We start from the raw sequence: 18,364 nt of genomic DNA on the forward strand, positions 1-18,364 counted from the left end.
CTCCTCCCTATAAAAAAGCTCAACAACTTTGCCTGAACCCCAAAAAAGGGGTTCTTTAACTCTGCGAGTAGATTGCAGTCTCTTGGGAGTTGGCCACCCCTGATCTAGTCTAACCCCCTACAATGTAGGAATCTTTCTCCCCAATGTGGGGCTCAAACCCACGACCCTGAGAATAAGAGTCCCATGCTCTACAAAGATGCCCTTCCTTTCATCTGTCCTGAATCTTGCAACATTCGGCTTCATTGGACACCCCTGAGTATCTGAAGAAGTGTGCATGCACACAAAAGCTCATACCAAGGACAAACTTAGTTGGTCTCTAAGGTGCTACTGGAAGGATTTTTTAAATTTTGCTTCAACTACGGCAGACCAACACAGCTACCTACCTGTAACTAGAACCCCTGAGTATTATGAGAGGCGGTTTTCTTGTACTGTACACCTCTTTCATGTCCCCTCTTCAACACCTTTCCTCTAAACTAAAAAGTCCCAGGCCCTGTTTTTCTCCACATGGAAGTCTCTCCATTCCTACCCTGAAGCTTTTCAAATTCTACAGCATCCTTCTTGAGGTAAGGAGGCGCAGTACTCCAAACGCAGCTAGATAAAACAGACAGATAGAAGCCAGAGCAACAATAATAAGAGGAGAATACAGTGGATCTCATCTCTCCAATATGTATTTCACTTTATACAATATAGCAAAATTAAACATGGCTTGGGGCTGTGGAAGCAGAGAGCGGTGGGGCTGGAACCGGACAGGAGAAGTACAAAATAGTGGGAAACATGGGAGAAGAAGATTATAATTGTCCATCTGGAGGGAGCTCATTGCTATAATGTATTTCTTTCCATATTATCTTTGCCGGTGTCTCATATGAAGTCCTGATTTTCCAGTAGACATGGCAGGACTTTACATTAAATTTGCAGCGGATGTTTCCGTTTAGTCGTCCTCTCCAGTACAGATGTGTTTGGAGCAATAAGCAAGAATGCTGGAAATTACATATGTGATGGTCAGTTCCCTTATTCCTTCCACTATTTTTTTTAATGAAAAGCAGTCAATGGGAGGCTGAAATAGGAAGAGGAGAATCGGTGTCTGGAGGGCTGGCTTAATCCTTTTATGTACTCCCTATCTCCTCCCTGCTCAAACCTGCCTCACCCCAGCTGCTTTTCTGCTCATAAGGGGAGAGAGAGATGGATCCTGTATATTTTCCCCTGCAGCAAAAGGGGAAAGGGGGGAATTTGGAGGCGGGAGGAAGGTTAAGCAGCCACTTGCTGCACAGGTCCTCTGCTTCCAACTTGGCCTGCTTTTTTTACAGCTGCTTTTCATTTAACAATAATAGTTTTTGAAACCCTAACTGCATCAGGAAGGAAAATCCATGCACTGCACACCATGTGTTGTTGTTGTTTAGTCGTTTAGTCATGTCCAACTCTTCGTGACCCCATGGACCAGAGCACGCCAGGCACTCCTGTCTTCCACTGCCTCCGGCAGTTTGGTCAAACTCATGTTCGTAGCTTCGAGAACACTGTCCAGCCATCTCATCCTCTGTCGTCCCCTTCTCCTAGTGTCTTTTCCAGGGAATCTTCTCTTCTCATGAGGTGGCCAAAGTATTGGAGCCTCAGCTTCACGATCTGTCCTTCCAGTGAGCACTCAGGGCTGATTTCCCTAAGAATGGATAGGTTTGATCTTCTAGCAGTCCATGGGACTCTCAAGAGTCTCCTCCAGCACCATAATTCAAAAGCATCAATTCTTCGGCGATCAGCCTTCTTTATGGTCCAGCTCTCACTTCCATACATCACTACTGGGAAAACCATAGCTTTAACTATATACGGACCTTTGTAGGCAAGGTGATGTCTCTGCTTTTTAAGATGCTGTCTAGGTTTGCCATTGCTTTTCTCCCAAGAAGCAGGCATCTTTTAATTTCCTGACTGCTGTCACCATCTGCAGTGATCATGGAACCCAAGAAAGTAAAATCTCTCACTGCCTCCATTTCTTCCCCTTCTATTTGCCAGGAGGTGATGGGACCAGTGGCCATGATCTTGGTTTTTTTGATGTTGAGCTTCAGACCATATTTTGCGCTCTCCTCTATAACCCTCATTAATAGGTTCTTTTAATTCCTCCTCACTTTCTGCCATCAAGGTTGTGTCATCAGCATATCTGAGGTGGTTGATATTTCTTCACACCATGTGTACTTTGAGTCAAATATTCAGCCTTTCAGAGTTTCTGAGCAGAATACGGCCGAGGAAAGCCATGCCCCCCCTCCAACCCTATGAAACTGCGGAGTGGCATGGCTGCCAATTGTATTTTTTACATAGGGTAGGAAGGTGCCAGCGCCACTACACCGTGGCATTGGGAGATAAATATTGTGGGGTCTTCAGGTCATCCACCTTGCAGTGCTAATACCTGGATAAGTGCAGGCAGAAAACCGAAGCAGGCGTTGAGGCACAGAGGGATGAATGTGTCCTTTTCAGTTTCCCATTTTTCCAATCTTAAATTCAGTTCCCTACATTTCCACAACAATGTGCAGGTTTTTGCTGCTGAATCCATGAAAATCCACCAGTTTTGCATGCAGTTCTTCTGATTACTATGTCCATTTTGGCAAGCATTCCCCCACCTCTCAAAGCAATGCAACATCATATGCTATTTTCACTTACATATACATCTCCATGCACTCTTTAAGTATATGCCTTTTCGGACACGTCGTTTGGTTAAAGAACCACATCGCAAAATTCAGACAACCATGGATTTCGAAGGGTAGCTGTTTCAGTTCGTGTATCGGTTCGAGAAGTTCAAATCGGGCATTTCTAATTGAAATGCAAGCAAAATCAATTTCCGTCCCTGCCCTAGGCTGAGGTGGGGAATCCAAACGCACCGCTCACTTCATTGATAAGATGATGCACAGGCAAAAACATTGTACAGTAGTTGTTGTATAAGGGATTGCGATGAATATTGAAATGTAATTGGATTAAATAAGACTTTGGAAGCAGAATTAAATGAAATTATCTTACCTTGAAATCTAGCACGCGGGGGGCTATCTAAAAAGTGTAATTGTCATTTTAATTGATTGATATTTGAATTGGAATGGTAATTTGGTATTGATATAATGTGGCATATATTGGATTTTTGTAATTGAAAATTATTTTTTAAAAAATTAAGAAAGATAAGATGTTGCACAAGCTACCAGGAAGTCCTCTGCACAAGCCCCATTGACTAAAAGTGTTGTCATGTTTTCTGCATCTTGACTTCTCATGCTTCCCGCTATACTGCAGTGGTGCTATTAGAGGTGTGTTGTTGTTGCTGCTGTTGCAGCTTCAGCAACTGCCCCCCCAAATGCATTGGCAATACATTGCCAAAAACCGGACAGGATCTACCCAGCTTTCACTCTCAACATGTCAGTTTGGTTCTCGAAACTCGCTTGCCCATTTTTACAATCAATCCAGAATGAGACTGAAGCGGCAGGAGGCTGAGGGGGAGAAATGGCAAGTCTGTCTTCAGAGATGAGGCCCAGAGGGCTGGGGGCGCTTCTAGGATCCAGACTGCTGCTATTTTCTGGTGGGATTCAATCACATACCAGCAATTAAAGTGGATCTGGTGCTCTTACAAACCCGCTTTTAAAAAAAATCAGACTTTTTAGTAGCAAGGACAGTCAAATGCACTGGGAAACTGGGGTATATCGAGTACTTGATGTAACGTGATAAAACATTTAGAAAGGATGCTGGAAAAACTAGCTGACTTTGTCTAACCTGCTGCCAGATTGAGTTTGCTATCCGGACGGACAATGCTTTGTCAAACTAAATGCACCAGGTGTTTGCTTTCAAACCAGGTCGGCTGGAAGTAACCAGAGACTATCAAAGGGGATGGAGAGAGGAAATTGCAAGGGCAGAAGAGCAGCAGGTACAGGAGAGCTAAACGGCAGGCAAGAGAACGATCCCCAACACTTTGTGGTGTAAACTGCGTTCTGAGCTCCCATCCATTGTGCTGTTTGCTGAGAGCTCATTTATCTGTTTCTTTCTGGCTTCTGAACTTGCTGCTGGCGGAGGCATCTGCCTCCAAGGTGGCCGCAGCGTCCTTCAACAATATCTTTGCCACATTATACTTCAGGAGAAGCGGCACCCCAACCCCACCCTGTTCCCGAGCTAATCCTAGCTGTCTGTGTTGCAGGTTGCCTTGTGTGGGTATGTAATGGGGAGAATTACAGGCAGTGTTCGAGGCAAGTGCAGTTCACCTTCTGCATCGCTCCGTGGAGGGCAGAGACGTTTGCCAGGGTGAAGATCGTGCCACGGGGCAGGCCTCTTCCGATGGCGATGCCCGAGACCTCTCCGGGTGAGAGCGCTCGATCCCATATGGCAAGGCCGGCCAGGTAGCCCACAAAAGACTCCGAGGGTTCGAACCCCCCACCCATTGTGTCTTGCTCCTGACCCAATACAAGAGACCCTTTGGGGGGAATCTCGTAGCCCTTCTGGAACTTGGAGCCCATGGAAGCCAACCTCCTGTCCACATAGAACCAGTATCGCCCCTGGATGGAGGACCAGATGACGCAGATGTGGTGCCACTTGCCATCCAGGATCCGTCCCACGGGCAGCTCCCGGAAAGCAGGGTCGCCAATGACAAAGTGGATGGAGTTTCGGGGTGCAGCATCACGGCCGTGGAGTACCAGCTTATTGTCATTATCCTCTGTGGCATAGGACAGGATGGTGCCCAGGTAGTTGGCACTGGTGCTGACCCAGCTGCAGAGGCTCAGTTCAAGCAGGCCGGCCTGGAAACCTGGCGTGAATGTGGCGAAGTTCTCGGTGGAAGCATTAGGGAAAAACAGCATGGAATCCACGTTGCAGACTGTGGGGAAAGAGGGGGGGGGAGAGAGAGAGAGAGAGAGAGAGAGAGAGAGAGAGAGAGAGAGAGAGAGAGAGGCAATCAAGGCTACAAGTTTAACATGTGTCAAATCTGGGAGCCGCCCCTGCCCGAGACCTTAAAACATTGTCATAGACCAATAGCACTGCTCATCTAAGATATAAAGAGAAGGACCAAAATTTCAATTATTTGTGAAATGTTATCAATACGTTGAAAAATTACGTAGGCTTTGCAAAAGGCAGAAGAATGGCTCAGAGTGTGAATAAATTAACAAAGGTTAGTTACATGGTTTTTAAAAAATCAAAAGAATGGGAGCATTTCTTTTTTTATGGACACTGAAAAAGCATTTGACTGCATTAAATGGCAATTTTAAAAGCAATATTGGAACTTTGGGGATGTAGTCCAATAGTTAGACAAAGGATAAGTATAGATTCTACATGCCCTCTCAGCTAATAACTCAGCCAATGGATGCTCATCAGAAAAAAATACTCTCTCTAGAGCAGGCATCCCCAAACTTCGGCCCTCCAGATGTTTTGGACTACAATTCCCATCTTCCCCGACCACTGGTCCTGTTAGTTAGGGATCATGGGAGTTGTAGGCCAAAACATCTGGAGGGCCACAGTTTGGGGATGCCTGCTCTAGAGGTACACATCATGGATGCCCTTTGTTGCCAGTATTATTTATATTATCTATGGAGCATTTAGACATAGCTTTAAGCCATTAGCTATAGCTTTAATAACGGTATGAAGTGGGCAGATGCCTGGATATGTCCTAATGAATGCTTTAAATGTATGATGTGGATGGGACCCAAATTGTTCCCTCTCGGGGAAGATGCTCTGGGAGAGATAAGTTCCAAAGACCAAAGGTGGCGAGGGAATAATCGAACTATGGAGCTGGAAGGGACCCTGAGGGTTAACTAGTCCAACCCCCTGCAATGCAGGAATCTTTCGTCCAACGTGGGGCTCAAACCCAACGGCACTGAGGTTAAGAATCTCATGCTCTACCGACTGACCCATCTCCCAGGTCACAAAGTCTACCAATGGCTATCGACTACAGCACTGCTGCTGTTACCACCTCTAGGTAGCTTAGCTGGGCCATTCCGGGAGGATAAACCTAGGCAGCTCGTCTACACGTACTTGTCCCTGGTTTCCGAGGCGCCTCTGACTGCTCCTGCTCTTCAGAGGCCTTGTCCATGACCGCTTCCTGTTGCCTGAGCGCTTGTGGCTCCGGCAGAGGAGGCCGTTCCGCTTCTGCCTCCTGCTGCTGGGGAGCTTCCTGACCCGAAGGGGATCTGCTCTGCAGCCCCCTGCCCTGAGACAGGGCTGCAAGCCGCGTGCTCTCCTGGAGCAGTTTCTTCCTCTGGCGCTGCTTGCCGTGGAGCTTTTTCACGGTAGGGTTCTGCCCGCCGGCTGCCTCTGGTTCCTGCTCTTGGGGGACGCGGTTCAGCAGCTGAGTGGCAGTTAGGTGGTTAGGCAGAAGGACCTCATTGTGCACGGGGCTCTTGAGCTGCTGCTCCAACTCATCTAGCTTGCTGCCCTGGCTTTTCAGGGCATCCTGAAGACTCTCCAGGGCTTTCTGGAGAATCCTTTGGCCAGCGTGCACGGCCTGGGTGTCCTCTCGATGGCTCTCAACTTCTTGAGTTAAGTTGGCCAGGAGTCTTCTCTCCTGTTGCAGCTCTGCCACCTTCTCGTGGTCCCTCTCGCGCAAGGCTTCTTCCAGGGCCCCGAGCTTCGAGTCTTGCTTCTTGCTCTTGTTCTGCAGCTTCTTCACCAGAGCCTTCAAGTGGCTCAGCTCCTCCTGCATGGCTGCGTGGCTCTCGTTGGCAGCGGACTCCAGGCCCTGGTGCTTGCTCAGCAGCTGCTCGAACTTGGCGTCAATGTTGTAGGAGACGTTGTAATTCCCAGCAATCTCCTGAAGGCGCGTCAGGGTGACCTCCTGGAACCGCCGGAACTGGAAAACAGGGTGAGGGGGGAATGGAGAAAAACCCAGTTAGGTTTCTGGAGGGCTCCTAGAAATGTTGGGGAGGTGAGGCACACTGCAGATACAGACTTGCATCAGCAAAGGGTTGAGGGAAGGGGCAGAGAGCGAAAGGTGGCCCTTAAGTCCTTTCTATCTGGCTCCCAGAACTATCTCCAGGTAGGAACAGGGGAGAAATTTGATTCCGCTTGCATTGAAAGGCAAGCCAACTTAAATCTGCGATTTCGGAAGCAAGCTGCAAGCCGAAACGCAGCCCTCCTTCAAAATTCTCCCCATTGCAAATTTTGCAGTGCAGTTGTCCAGCCAAGTACGGGCCGCTCCCAGTTTAGGCGCATCCGAATGATGCACAATCGTGCACATGTGCATGGCGCCGAACCCAGAAGTAGCTCCGAAATGTCATTAAAAGGCATGGAGCTGGGCAGAGCAGACTTACCGAAGTCACTCCCAGGAGCATGACAATCTGATGTGCACTTGTGAAACGGGTTGAGCGAGATCTGTGGATCTGGCGGCAGGATTACATTGTTCCACTGGACTCCTTGGAGCCCATGAATTCACCCAACTCTATTTATATCTCTACAGTAAGGGCTGCCGTTATTTATAGTGTTAACTGGAAACCATTCACGGGTGACTTAGACTTATTAACGGGCTTATTTTGCTATTTCTGATCCTTCACGTTTATTATTTCCTAGTTGACAAGCTCCCTTGGGGAAGCAGCTGTTCCTCAAAGTTGCTCATAGCTGCTCATAGCAGTTCCTGATAGGCCAGGGATTGGAATCCTGGTGCCCTGGAGGTGCGGCTGAGCTCTGACTCACCATCAGCCTCTGGCCAGCATGACCAATGGTCAGGGGCGATGGGAGTTGTAGTCCAGCAACATCTGGAGGGCCAAAGGTCCCCCCAACCCTCTGTTGTACATCTCTGGAAATCAATAGGTTTTGGAAATGTACATCCAGGGTTTTTTCCTTTAATTTTGTTGGGGCGCCCCCCAAGAGAGTGGTGCCCTAACCTATAGCTTGTTTAGCTTATACCAGTGATGGGCAACCTTTTGAGCTTGGTGTGTCAAAATTCGCCAAAAAACCGAGCATAACTCGGGTGGTGTGTCACTTCGAGAAAAAAACCCATAATTTCACGATATTTCTAGTTTAAATAACAAAAATGTATAATTGTAATATATAACTGTATTTAATAAACCAAAAACTAATTATTTAACCTAACCAAAACAAAAAACCCTTATTCATCACAAAGTGCCCAGAGTTGTTGGGTTTTTGGGGGGAGCTGCTGACCAAGGTTTTGGAGGTTTTTTTTGGGGGGGGTGGTGCAAAAGTTGCTTTGGTTCCGGAAGTCTGTACTTAACCTGAAGCGTACTTAACCTGAAACAAACTTCCCCATTGAAAGTAATGGAAAGTGGATTAATCCGTTCCAGACGGTCCGCGGAGTACTTAAACTGAAAGCACTCAAACCAAAGCGTACTTAAACCGAGGTATGACTGTACATAAATCCGGCACCGCGTCTAATCTTGTCCCTTTCTAAAATTTATTTGTCGGTGTGTGTTTTTCCTTCCTGCAAATCGACCAAATGATTAAAAAAGGGGGGTTAAATGGTTTTCTCAGGACAGCGGAGGGAGTTTGTGCCATGCCCCATTGTGGTGATGGCACTTGCCCTTCTTATGACAGGAAATGCTCTGCAGGGGAGCGGGGACAAAAATGGGGGGGGAGGGTTTGAGGTGGGTCAATTGGGGGGGGAGTGAGAAATGGCTCTATTTTCATCTGAGCATTGTTGGCGGGGATGTGGCTGGCCACTGCAATTCTCCCCTGCCTGCCCCCAAGAATTTCACCTTATCCATGAAATATTGCTGTGGGGAAAACAAACTAGGTGAAAAGGTAGCTCTTGTTCATTGGCTCCCATTCTAGTAAAAACAATAGCAATAGAAATATAATTCTTTTATTTGTACCCCACCTATCTGACTGAGTTTCCCCAGCCACTCTGGGCACCTTCCAAAATATATAAAAACATAATAAAACATTGCACTTTAAAAGGCTTCTCTGTACAGGGCTGCCTGTGAATTGTAGACAGACTGCCATAGTAATAATAATAATAATAATAATAATAATAATAATAATAATAATAAGTGCTTTTTTCTGGGGGTATGCAGGGGTATACATACCCCTAAACATTTTGTGAATCTTTGTACTTTTGTCCATTTACTGTATTTATTTTCCCCAATTTGAACTATAACATGGTGGTTTTCTTGAGTCAAAATGAGAGTACTGCTAAACATTTTTAAGAAAAAAAAGCACTTATTATTATTATTATTATTATTATTATTATTATTATTATTATTCTACTCTAGGCCATCCACTTAAGCACTTAGCTTCCCCCAGAAAATGCAGTTTACTCCCTCACAGAGCTACAATTCGAAGCACCGCTGACAAACTAAGGCCCCCCAGATTCTTTATGAGCAACCACGTGCTTCAATGGATGGCGTGTACACTGCCTCAGTTTATTATCATTAATAATAAAGCGCAATCTAACACACGCTTGTGGTTGCTGGCAAGAGGCTATGTATGGGCTAATCCTAGCAGGGCTCCCAAAGGCTGGATAGATATCGCAACAGCAGCTACTCCCACTAACTTTTAAAGGGAAACATGACCCCAAGCCTAATGAATCACGGCGACTGGAGCGGCACCCAGACTTCTTTGCCGCCAGCTGCTGATTCCACTATTTTGGGCGGGTGCATTCTATTGAGCATCACAGAGAGGCAAGGATCGCAAACAGATGCCTCCTGCTTCGACCACAGCTGCGTGTTATCGCTATTATCTCAGTAGCGCCAGAGGGCCTGCAAGGGTGGTTGTTTGCCCCATCTGAAGATAGAACAACAACCCAACAACCCACGACGCTCCCTTTCATTACTCTAAATCGGGACTCTTCCTTGAGCCGTCCCTGCTAGTCCTGGAAAGGGTGCCTCTCGAGAATCAATTGCTTTATTTATCAGCGCCTGTTATAGCTGGTTGCTGGGCAGACAACTCACACCATAACATCCACCGCGCCACTCCCCATTTGGACTCCTGGCCCTTGTCTTTACTGGTACTGGTGCTAGTCAGAAAGCTCCCCCCCCCCCCCGGCTGAACCATAACGGTTTTCATTTAACATGGTTGTAGTAGTAGAGTCCTTTAAGTTCCTGGGCTCTATAATTTCTCAAAAGTTAAATTGGTCAAGCAACACCAATAGTATTATTAAAAAGGTCCACCACTGATTGCAAGGAAATGGAAAGATGAATTACCCCCAACCATCGTAGAGTGGCAAACCTTATTGATTGAATATTTACAATTAGCAAAATTAATGGGCTGGGTGCGGGACATAGGTAACTAAAAAATATCAAAAGAATGGATAATCTTTAGGGAATATTTAAAAACATATAACAATAACAATATTTTATTGGCAGAATTAGAACGATATCTGTAAAATATAAAAAAGAAAAAAACAGTGGAAAAAACAGTGGAAAAGACAAAGAGTTTAAACCGATGTAAATAAACCTGTGAGAAACAACAAGAAAAAGAACCAGATATAATGGAAAGGGTTGGAAGCATTGTTTATTAGTGGAATTAGAATACATTTTGAGACATTGTTTTGGCATGTATGATTTTGGTTTTGTTTTGCTTTGTATTTTATATTTTGTTTGTGTATGTGAAGATTCGATGTATTTTTTTTAAATTTTTGAAATAAAAGATATTTTTCTTTTTTAAAAAATAAAAAAGATAAAAAAATAAAAAGGTCCACCAAAGGTTGTATTTTCTGCGTCAACTAAGGAAATTTAAATTGCCCCAGGAAGTGTTGATCCAATTTTACAGAAGCATCATTGAAACTGTTCTCTGTAATTCTATTACTGCTTGGTACGGTACAGCCTTCAAGACAGACAAGAAAAGGCTCCAACGAGCTGTAAGAATTGCAGAAAGGGTAATTGGTGCTAGCTTGCCTACAACAGAGACAATCTATGCTACCAGAGTTAAGAAAAGAGCAGAGAGAATTGCAGCTGATCCTTTACACCCCGGTCATCGTCTGCTAGATTTACTCCCATCTGGACGTCGCTACAGGTCTTCGTATACAAAATCGGCCAGGCACAGGAACAGTTTTTCCCCCTTGTGCCATTAAATTGTTAAATTTGTAGATGTGTAGCTGAAGGGGAGGTCAATTATGGGTGGGTTTCTTTGCTTATTTGTATTGTGAGTGGAACAGTGTGTGTATGTTTACATTGCAATGTAGCCGAAACAAATTCCAAGTATGTTGGAAAATGTACTTGGCCAACAAAATTTATTATTATTATTATTATTATTATTATTATTATTATTTCATCTCGGTTCAAATGGTTTTGTGATACAGTGGTACCTTAGTTCTCGAACTTAATCCATTCCGGGAATCCGTTCGGCTCCCAAAACCGTTCGAAAACCAAGGTGCGGCTTCCGATAGGCTGCAGGAGCTTCCTGCACTCAATCGGAAGCTGCGTCGGACGTTCAGCTTCTGAAAAACATTTGCATACCGGAACACTTGCTTCCGGGTTTGCGGTGTTCAGGAGCTGATTTGTTTGACAACTAAGCCATTTGGGAACCAAGGTATCACTGTATTTAGGACCCTGGCCCCATGTGGGAAAAGACTCCCAAGGGTGTTCTCCCAGTCTTCATCCCAGAATCATAGAGTTGTAGAGTTGGAAGGGACCTCAAGGGTCATCTAGTCCAACCCCCTTCCATGCAGGAATCTCTTTTTTTTTTAAATATTTTTATTAATTTTCCAATTAAAACCAATTATATCACATTCAATATTTCAAATTATACACATATATATATCAATCAGACCGAATGTTATGCCAAATCATCTAAAGAATTTTTTATTTGGGTTCCCATGCTTCAAGAAATTGGGAATTCCTCGCAACCGTCCACTGCCGTCTTTTTTCTAAAGTTCAAATCGTCCTCCAAGTTCATAATAATCCAGATCTTCCCCTTACAGTCACATAGATGTTTTCCACTTTCATCCGATTGTTTCCCAGCTGCTGAGATAAATATCAAACAAAGTTTCACAGATGTTCTTTCTCCTGTGTGAGTTAATCAGTCCAGCCTCCCCATAAATCTTCTTAGTGGAGCTCCCTGTTGCGTCGAAGCAGCTCGAAGCAGCGCCATCTTAAAAAGCTCAAATCACTTTCGTTTTCTCTCATAGCCATGAAGATTTACGATCTTTATAGAATTTACAGCTTTTCCAGGCAGGAGACCCAAACATCAAACCATAAACTCTTGGTAAATTAATGGATCTCCTTGCCCTATAGCTGAACTTAGCTTCAGGTCGCTGCTCCAATTTAAAGTGCGTCACAGCTCATAAATCCTCCGAACGCGTCCAGAACTCCTTCCGTCCGACTAGGGGGGGGCTTTTCTCATCGGCAACTCCACATCTTTAAAAAATATGCTCAGTAACAACAGTTATAAAGTTCAACTCACACAGTCTTTTGCTTCTCTTTCACTCCAAACAAGCCAGGACATCGCGTCCGGGAAGGTACGAGGCAACATATATGAAGAAAAAATAAAAACTCACTTCCCTTATCGCTCCGTCCCCATCAATCCTTCTTCCAGATGCAGTACAGTCTTTGACTCCTCTCCCTCAGCAGCATAAATTTCTCAGCAGTAAACAGCGCTTCTTCCCCTCCTTCTGAAGTATGTCCATAGATTTAAGCCTAATTATCTTCTTTAACCATGGAAATCCCCGCCATGCAGATTAGCGTCCGGGAGTCCTGGCCCTCGTAAGTGCTCAGCCCAAGCTCCCCCCACTCCAAAAACAGTCGGAGTGGGTCTGGGGGCATCGCGGGCCAGCGGCCCCTCTCCGTAACCCCCGGAGAGGGTAGGGGGTTGCCATTTACTCCCCTAGCAACCGCCAAATTCCTTACGAAGGTCAGAGAGATGGAAAACAGGTCCGCCATTCCTGCAGGCGGAAACCGGAACCTCCTTCCATGCAGGAATCTCAGCTAAAGCATCCCTGACAGATGGCCATCCAACCTCTGCTTAAAAACCTCCAAGGAAGGAGAGTCCACCACCTTCTGAGGGAGTTCGTTCCTGATATTGAGTCGGAATCTCCTCTCTTGTAACTTGAAGCCACTGGTTCAAGTCCTACCTGCCAGGGCAGGAGAAAACAAGCTTGCTACATCTCCCACGTGACGGCCCCTGAGATATTTGAAGGCAGTTGTCTCAGTCTCCTCTTTTCCAGGCTAAACATATCCTTTTCTCATTTGAGACAGATCCACACCATACTTTTAAAGCACATCCAACACACTTTTAAAGCACATAGCTCCCCACCCCCAGGATCCTGGGAACTGTAGTTTGTTAATGGTGCTGGGAATTATAGCTCTGTGAGAGGGATACTATAGCTCCCAGGATTGTTGCAAGGGGGGGTAATATGCATTAAATGTGCTTTAAATGTATTTGATATGGTTCTTTAGTAGCTTGCAAGGAGCATTCTGAGCAGGGATGAGTGAATCTGTCAATTCTGGTTTCTCATCTTCCCAGTTTTAAGTAAACCTCTTCACATATAACAAAGATTACAAGTCCTAATGAAAATTCATCCGGATTTTATTTGTAATAGACACATTTTTGCCTGCAGCTTTGTCCAATATGCACATCTTTGCAAAGCAATAATGTATTTTTAATGTAATTTTCACTAACACGTGTCTTTATTATACATTGTACAGTTGCATGTGCATTTTTGGACACACTAATTGGCTGGAGAAGTGCAATGCAAAATTTGAAGAATTTCAAAGTATGGCTGTGTGATTTCAGTGAATTAGGTAAGGTCACATGTAATTAATGCAAGCTGAATTGAATCCTGCCTCAAGGACTACTACTTTTTCTTATCAGCATGGGCAGGTGCATAATAGTGCAGTTGTTCTGTTAACTCCAGCAGGTCAGTTGGACATAACAGGTTTTGTAATTTATTTATGCAATACATCATTTTGCAAATGCAAGAAAATGGCAGCTGGACAAAGGTGGATGTAAATGGCAGAGGTTATATAATAAGCTCATATAGTGCAGGCATAGCTCATGTGCCACTATGCTTTGCGTAAATCCTGCACTGTTACTTTCTTAGGCGGTTATTGTTTTAGATCTTCTTTTAAATGCAAACTGCGTGGTGTTGCCTGCTGAAGGATACTGGAGAAACCCAAACAAATATTAGCTAGAAATCCAACTACAAAGTCCCCTTGTACGATCGGCTCTCTTGAGAAATTAACAGGTGAAAAGGCCCAACAAGCCCAACAAGAAGACATTCTGGCAGAACAAAAGAGCACCTCAAAGATAACCTGGATATTTTATTAGAGCAATATCTTCTAGTGCCAGGAATAATGCTAATTTCAAATCAAAGGTATAAAATGGGGAAAATTAATTTCCAGCCTTTGATGATGAACAAAGACCTTGGTAGCTTGTCTTCATTCTGTGCAACACACACAGAACTTACTGTTCTGTTCTGGCTGGAATGATTTCACTAGTTGTTTTTCTATATATTATTGTAATTGTTTTATCTGTTTTTGTAACTATATATTATATTGTTGTCTCCTGCCCTGGGAACTTACTGTGAAGGGCTGGTAAGAAATCTAGCACCTTAATTTTGAAAAGCAAACAAACTTGGTATGGGGGGGAAAAATACTCGATACACGACCTACATGTCCAAAAGGCATGAACACCAATAATTAAGAAGCTGGTTTTTCGAAACGTCGTGCAATTCAACCATTTTAGTATTACTGAGCTAGAATAAATGTTATGACGAGATGGGAACATGGGTAACAAAACCTTGTACATAAGTAAGGGGCAAACTCTCGCGGTTTAATTTGAAGTCTTGACCAAATTAAGTATTTGTGGAATTTTGAATGATCGGATTTGGATTTTAGCTTGCGAATGAGTTTAACAGGTTGCTTCCACCCCAGGTTAGACTGTCAACACCAGGGGTCAGCAAACTTTTTCAGCAGGGGGCCGGTCCACTGTCCCTCAGACCTTGTGGGGGGCCGGACTATATTTTGAAGGGAAAAAAATGTACGAATTCCTATGCCCCACAAATAACCCAGAGATGCATTTTAAATAAAAGGACACATTCTACTCATGTAAAAACACCAGGCAGGCCCCACAAATAGCCCAGAGATCCATTTTAAATAAAAGGACACATTCTACTCATGTAAAAACATGCTGATTCCCGGACCGTCTGCGAGCCGGATTTATAAGGTGATTGGGCCGCATCCGGCCCCCGGGCCTTAGTTTGGGGACCCCTGGTCAACACATTCCAGAGTCCAGAATAATAGATACAGATTGACATTGGTCAGACGGAGGGATCCACTATCAAGAACATTATTTGGTGAAGTTAGGATAATGACAGTCCATGCCAGGCTCACCTGCTCTTCCAATCGTCTAAACCTTTCGAAGAATAGCTTCCTTCGCTCCGCTGTCCCAGGCTGCTGGACCAAGGTGCCCTGAAGACAGACAGCGGCAAGGATCATGAAGATGGACAACATTTTCCGTGTTCCCAGCATCCCGAGAGCCACGCACATCTTTGGGGTGATGCTCTAGGTGGGAACGCAGAAAACAGGGTTCAGTCTCTGTAGAAGAGCCTCTCTCTTAACACTATGCTATTCGGAAAGTGGCTGCTGCGATCCCTTCCTTTGCTTCTAGAAGCCCAAGGTCCTCCCACCAAGCTAAAAAGAGACCCTAGTTTGTTCTCAGAATAGATGAGTTCCACAGACTTCTCTGGCATTCCCAAGAAGCCAAGTTTAGTTTCAGAGCTTGGCAGCCGCCTAGAAACATTACTTGGGGGAGGGAGAACCTGGCTTGGTTTTTGGAGTTCCTTCCAGGACCTGGAAATCAGGAGAAGCCTGGTCATTAAGTTGGCTGATTTTTTCATTCATATGTTGTTTAGTCGTTTAGTCGTGTCCGACTCTTTGTGACCCCATGGACCAGAGCACGCCAGGCACGCCTGTCTTCCACTGCCTCCCGCAGTTTGGTCAAACACATGATACCGTAGTAGCTTTGAGAACCCTGTCCAACCATCTCATCCTTTGTCACCCCCTTCTCCTTGTGGGCTCACTCTTTATATTCTCTCTCTCTTTCTCTCTCTCTCTCTCTCTCACACACACACACACGTCCCACACACATATATATTACCAACTTTTTCGGAAGTAAATCAAGGATATGTGTCTTCCGGGATGGGCTCCTGGGTGTGTCATGTGACCTGCGCCTTGCTCTCACCCTTTCTCGGGAAAAAATCTCACACAGCACCCAGAAACATGCACTTGGGGGGGGGGCTGTGTGATATCTCAACCCCTCCCCCCGGGACTTTTTCAGGGCAATTGCACAGTGCGAGAGCACAGCACCCAAAATAGCTACCGAGATCTCGTGCGGGGAAGAATGGGGTGTCCTGTTTGTTCCGGGGCACTTGGAAGGTATGCTTTTACAGTGGTACCTTGATTCTCGAAAAGCTTGGCTCCTGGACAAATAGGCTCCCGAACGTTGCAAACCCAGAAGTAAGTGTTCCAGTTTGTGAACTTTTTGGGAAGCTGAATGTCCTACACGGCTTCCGCAGCTTCCGCTTGAGTGCAGGAAGCTCTTGCAGCCAATCAGAAGCAAGAGTTTTGGTTTTCAAGCGGTTCCAGGAGTCGAAGGTTTGACAACCAACACTGTATTCAGTAAATTCAGGCTGTGCCAATAAGGCTGATTCAGAACTCTTGCAAAACTAACTCCCCCCACTCACCCCTAAAGTGGATTTCCCCCACTCAGGAAAGTGGGAAACAGCTGCTTGATGCAGCGTCATCTAATCTCCCCAAAAACAAATCATTAAACAGGTCATCTGAAAGAGATGCTTGCCTTGCCAAAGAGGCTAATCCAGGGGAGGGGGAATCTCAGGTCTGGGGGCTAAATGTGGCTTATCAGGCCTCCCCATACAGCCTTTGGGACTATCTATAGGCCCCGTCCCCCTACAAGGCCCCGCCCCACAATTTACTCGAGGTTGCCTTTTTTGGCCTTGCTGGAATGTATCCTTGAACTGGATGGAAAAGTGGAGGTTAAGAAACCTCCGATTTTTGTGTGGTTGGACTCTACGGCTGAAGGGCGGTATACAAATTTAATAAATGCTGATGATTTAGCCTCCTGTGCAAAGATAAGGGTTACCTCTGTTGCCTCCCCGCACCAGTGGAACGTGGCCCCCAGAAGTCTGCCCACTTGGCAACATGGCCCTTGGATGGAAAATGGGAATGCATGGCTTTGAGAACAAGGAATGAGGACCAGCTTTCAGCAACCTGCTCACCTGGTCCACAGGTAGCAAAATTGGGCAGAGTTGGCATTTTTGCACAGTTCAGAATGTTGCAATCCTTTGCTATCTGAAACTTGGTTCAATACCTTGTGTTTATCCAGGGGTTACAAAGAGAATAAAAGGTGCTCTGAGGCCATAGACATGTGGCCCTCTTCACTTCACGACTGCTGGTGCTGCAGAAATATTGGGGTTCAGGGTGGTGCTGTGGGTTAAACCACTGAGCCTAGAGCTTGCCGATCAGAAGGTTGGTGGTTCGAATCCCTGCGACGGGGTGAGCTCCTGTTGCTCGGTCCCAGCTCCTGCCAACCTAGCAGTTCGAAAGCACATCAAAGTGCAAGTAGATAAATAGGGACCGCTACAGCGGGAAGGTAAAGGGCGTTTCCGTGTGCTGCTCTGGTTCGCCAGAAGCGGCTTTGTCATGCTGGCCACATGACCTGGAAGATGTAATAGAATCATAGGATTGTAGAGTTGGAAGAGACCACAAGGGTCATCTAGTCCAACCCCCTGCAATCTTTGTTTTGGTATATTTTTCTTGGGTTTGGGGAGTCCTGCGCATCACCAGTTTTTCTTCTGTAAAACGGGCATTTTGTGGTACCTGCAGCAGATTTTTAGATTTCCAAATGTGCCCCCAGGTCTGAAAAGGTTAGGGACTCCAGGGATGACACAATGCCTCCTAGTTTCCTCTTGTGCTTAATTTGCGCTGTCCTCTTCACACTGCTACAGAAGTAAAAGCACAAGGTGTCTGCATGAAAGAAGAGGGCAGCAAAAGCATTCAGCTGCATCAACTTCAGTGTGGAGTTTGAGGAGACGACCATTTAATTGGATTTATTTTTGCTGGAGCCAGAGGCAAGACACTGGTTTGTGAGCCTCAGCCCACGCGCGATGCCTAGGGATCACTGGGATTGTTCTAACCCAGGGGTCCCCAAACTACGGCCCCCGGGCCGGATGCGGCCCAATCGGCCTCCCAATCCGGCCCGCGACGACCCCCGCCGCCCGCTGCCGCCACCCGCTCTTACGGCGCGTGGCGCGGCGACGATAAGAAAAATCGGCAAAAAATCGCCGAAAATCCTTTTTGCGCATGCGTATGGGCCTCTCCCGACCCAGAAGAGGTCATTTCCGATGCACTTCTGGGTCGGGGGAGGCCCATACGCATGCGCACAAGCGATTTTCGGCGATTTTTTTCCCGCCCGTGTGCGTGTGCGCATGCGCACGGGCGCGCACTCCCCCGCCCTCCGGCCC

General features: G+C 45.8%; 1 protein-coding gene across 1 annotated transcript; it reads right to left on the minus strand.

Moving 5' to 3' along the window:
- Positions 1-53: 53 nt before the first annotated feature.
- Positions 54-15,807, minus strand: PTX4 (pentraxin 4). Its single transcript, XM_035131095.2, has 3 exons — positions 15,216-15,807; positions 5,971-6,784; positions 54-4,819 (listed from the first exon to the last, which is right to left on the minus strand). The coding sequence occupies exons 1-3, from the start codon at positions 15,369-15,371 to the stop codon at positions 4,179-4,181; spliced, it is 1,611 nt and encodes a 536-aa protein (XP_034986986.2). The 5' UTR covers positions 15,372-15,807; the 3' UTR covers positions 54-4,178.
- Positions 15,808-18,364: the final 2,557 nt, after the last annotated feature.

This window comes from Zootoca vivipara, chromosome 14 (genome assembly GCF_963506605.1).
Source record: "Zootoca vivipara chromosome 14, rZooViv1.1, whole genome shotgun sequence".
In the NCBI taxonomy this organism is placed as follows: Eukaryota; Metazoa; Chordata; class Lepidosauria; order Squamata; family Lacertidae; genus Zootoca; species Zootoca vivipara.

Excerpts from the sequence above, each read along its gene's own strand:
- PTX4 (XM_035131095.2), bottom strand. The coding sequence starts at position 15,371 with ATGTGCGTGGCTCTCGGGATGCTGGGAACACGGAAAATGTTGTCCATC. Across the intron at positions 6,785-15,215 it reads TTAGACGATTGGAAGAGCAG|TTCCGGCGGTTCCAGGAGGT; the intron begins GTGAGCCTGGCA and ends CCTGTTTTCCAG. Across the intron at positions 4,820-5,970 it reads GCCTCGGAAACCAGGGACAA|TCTGCAACGTGGATTCCATG; the intron begins GTACGTGTAGAC and ends CTTTCCCCACAG.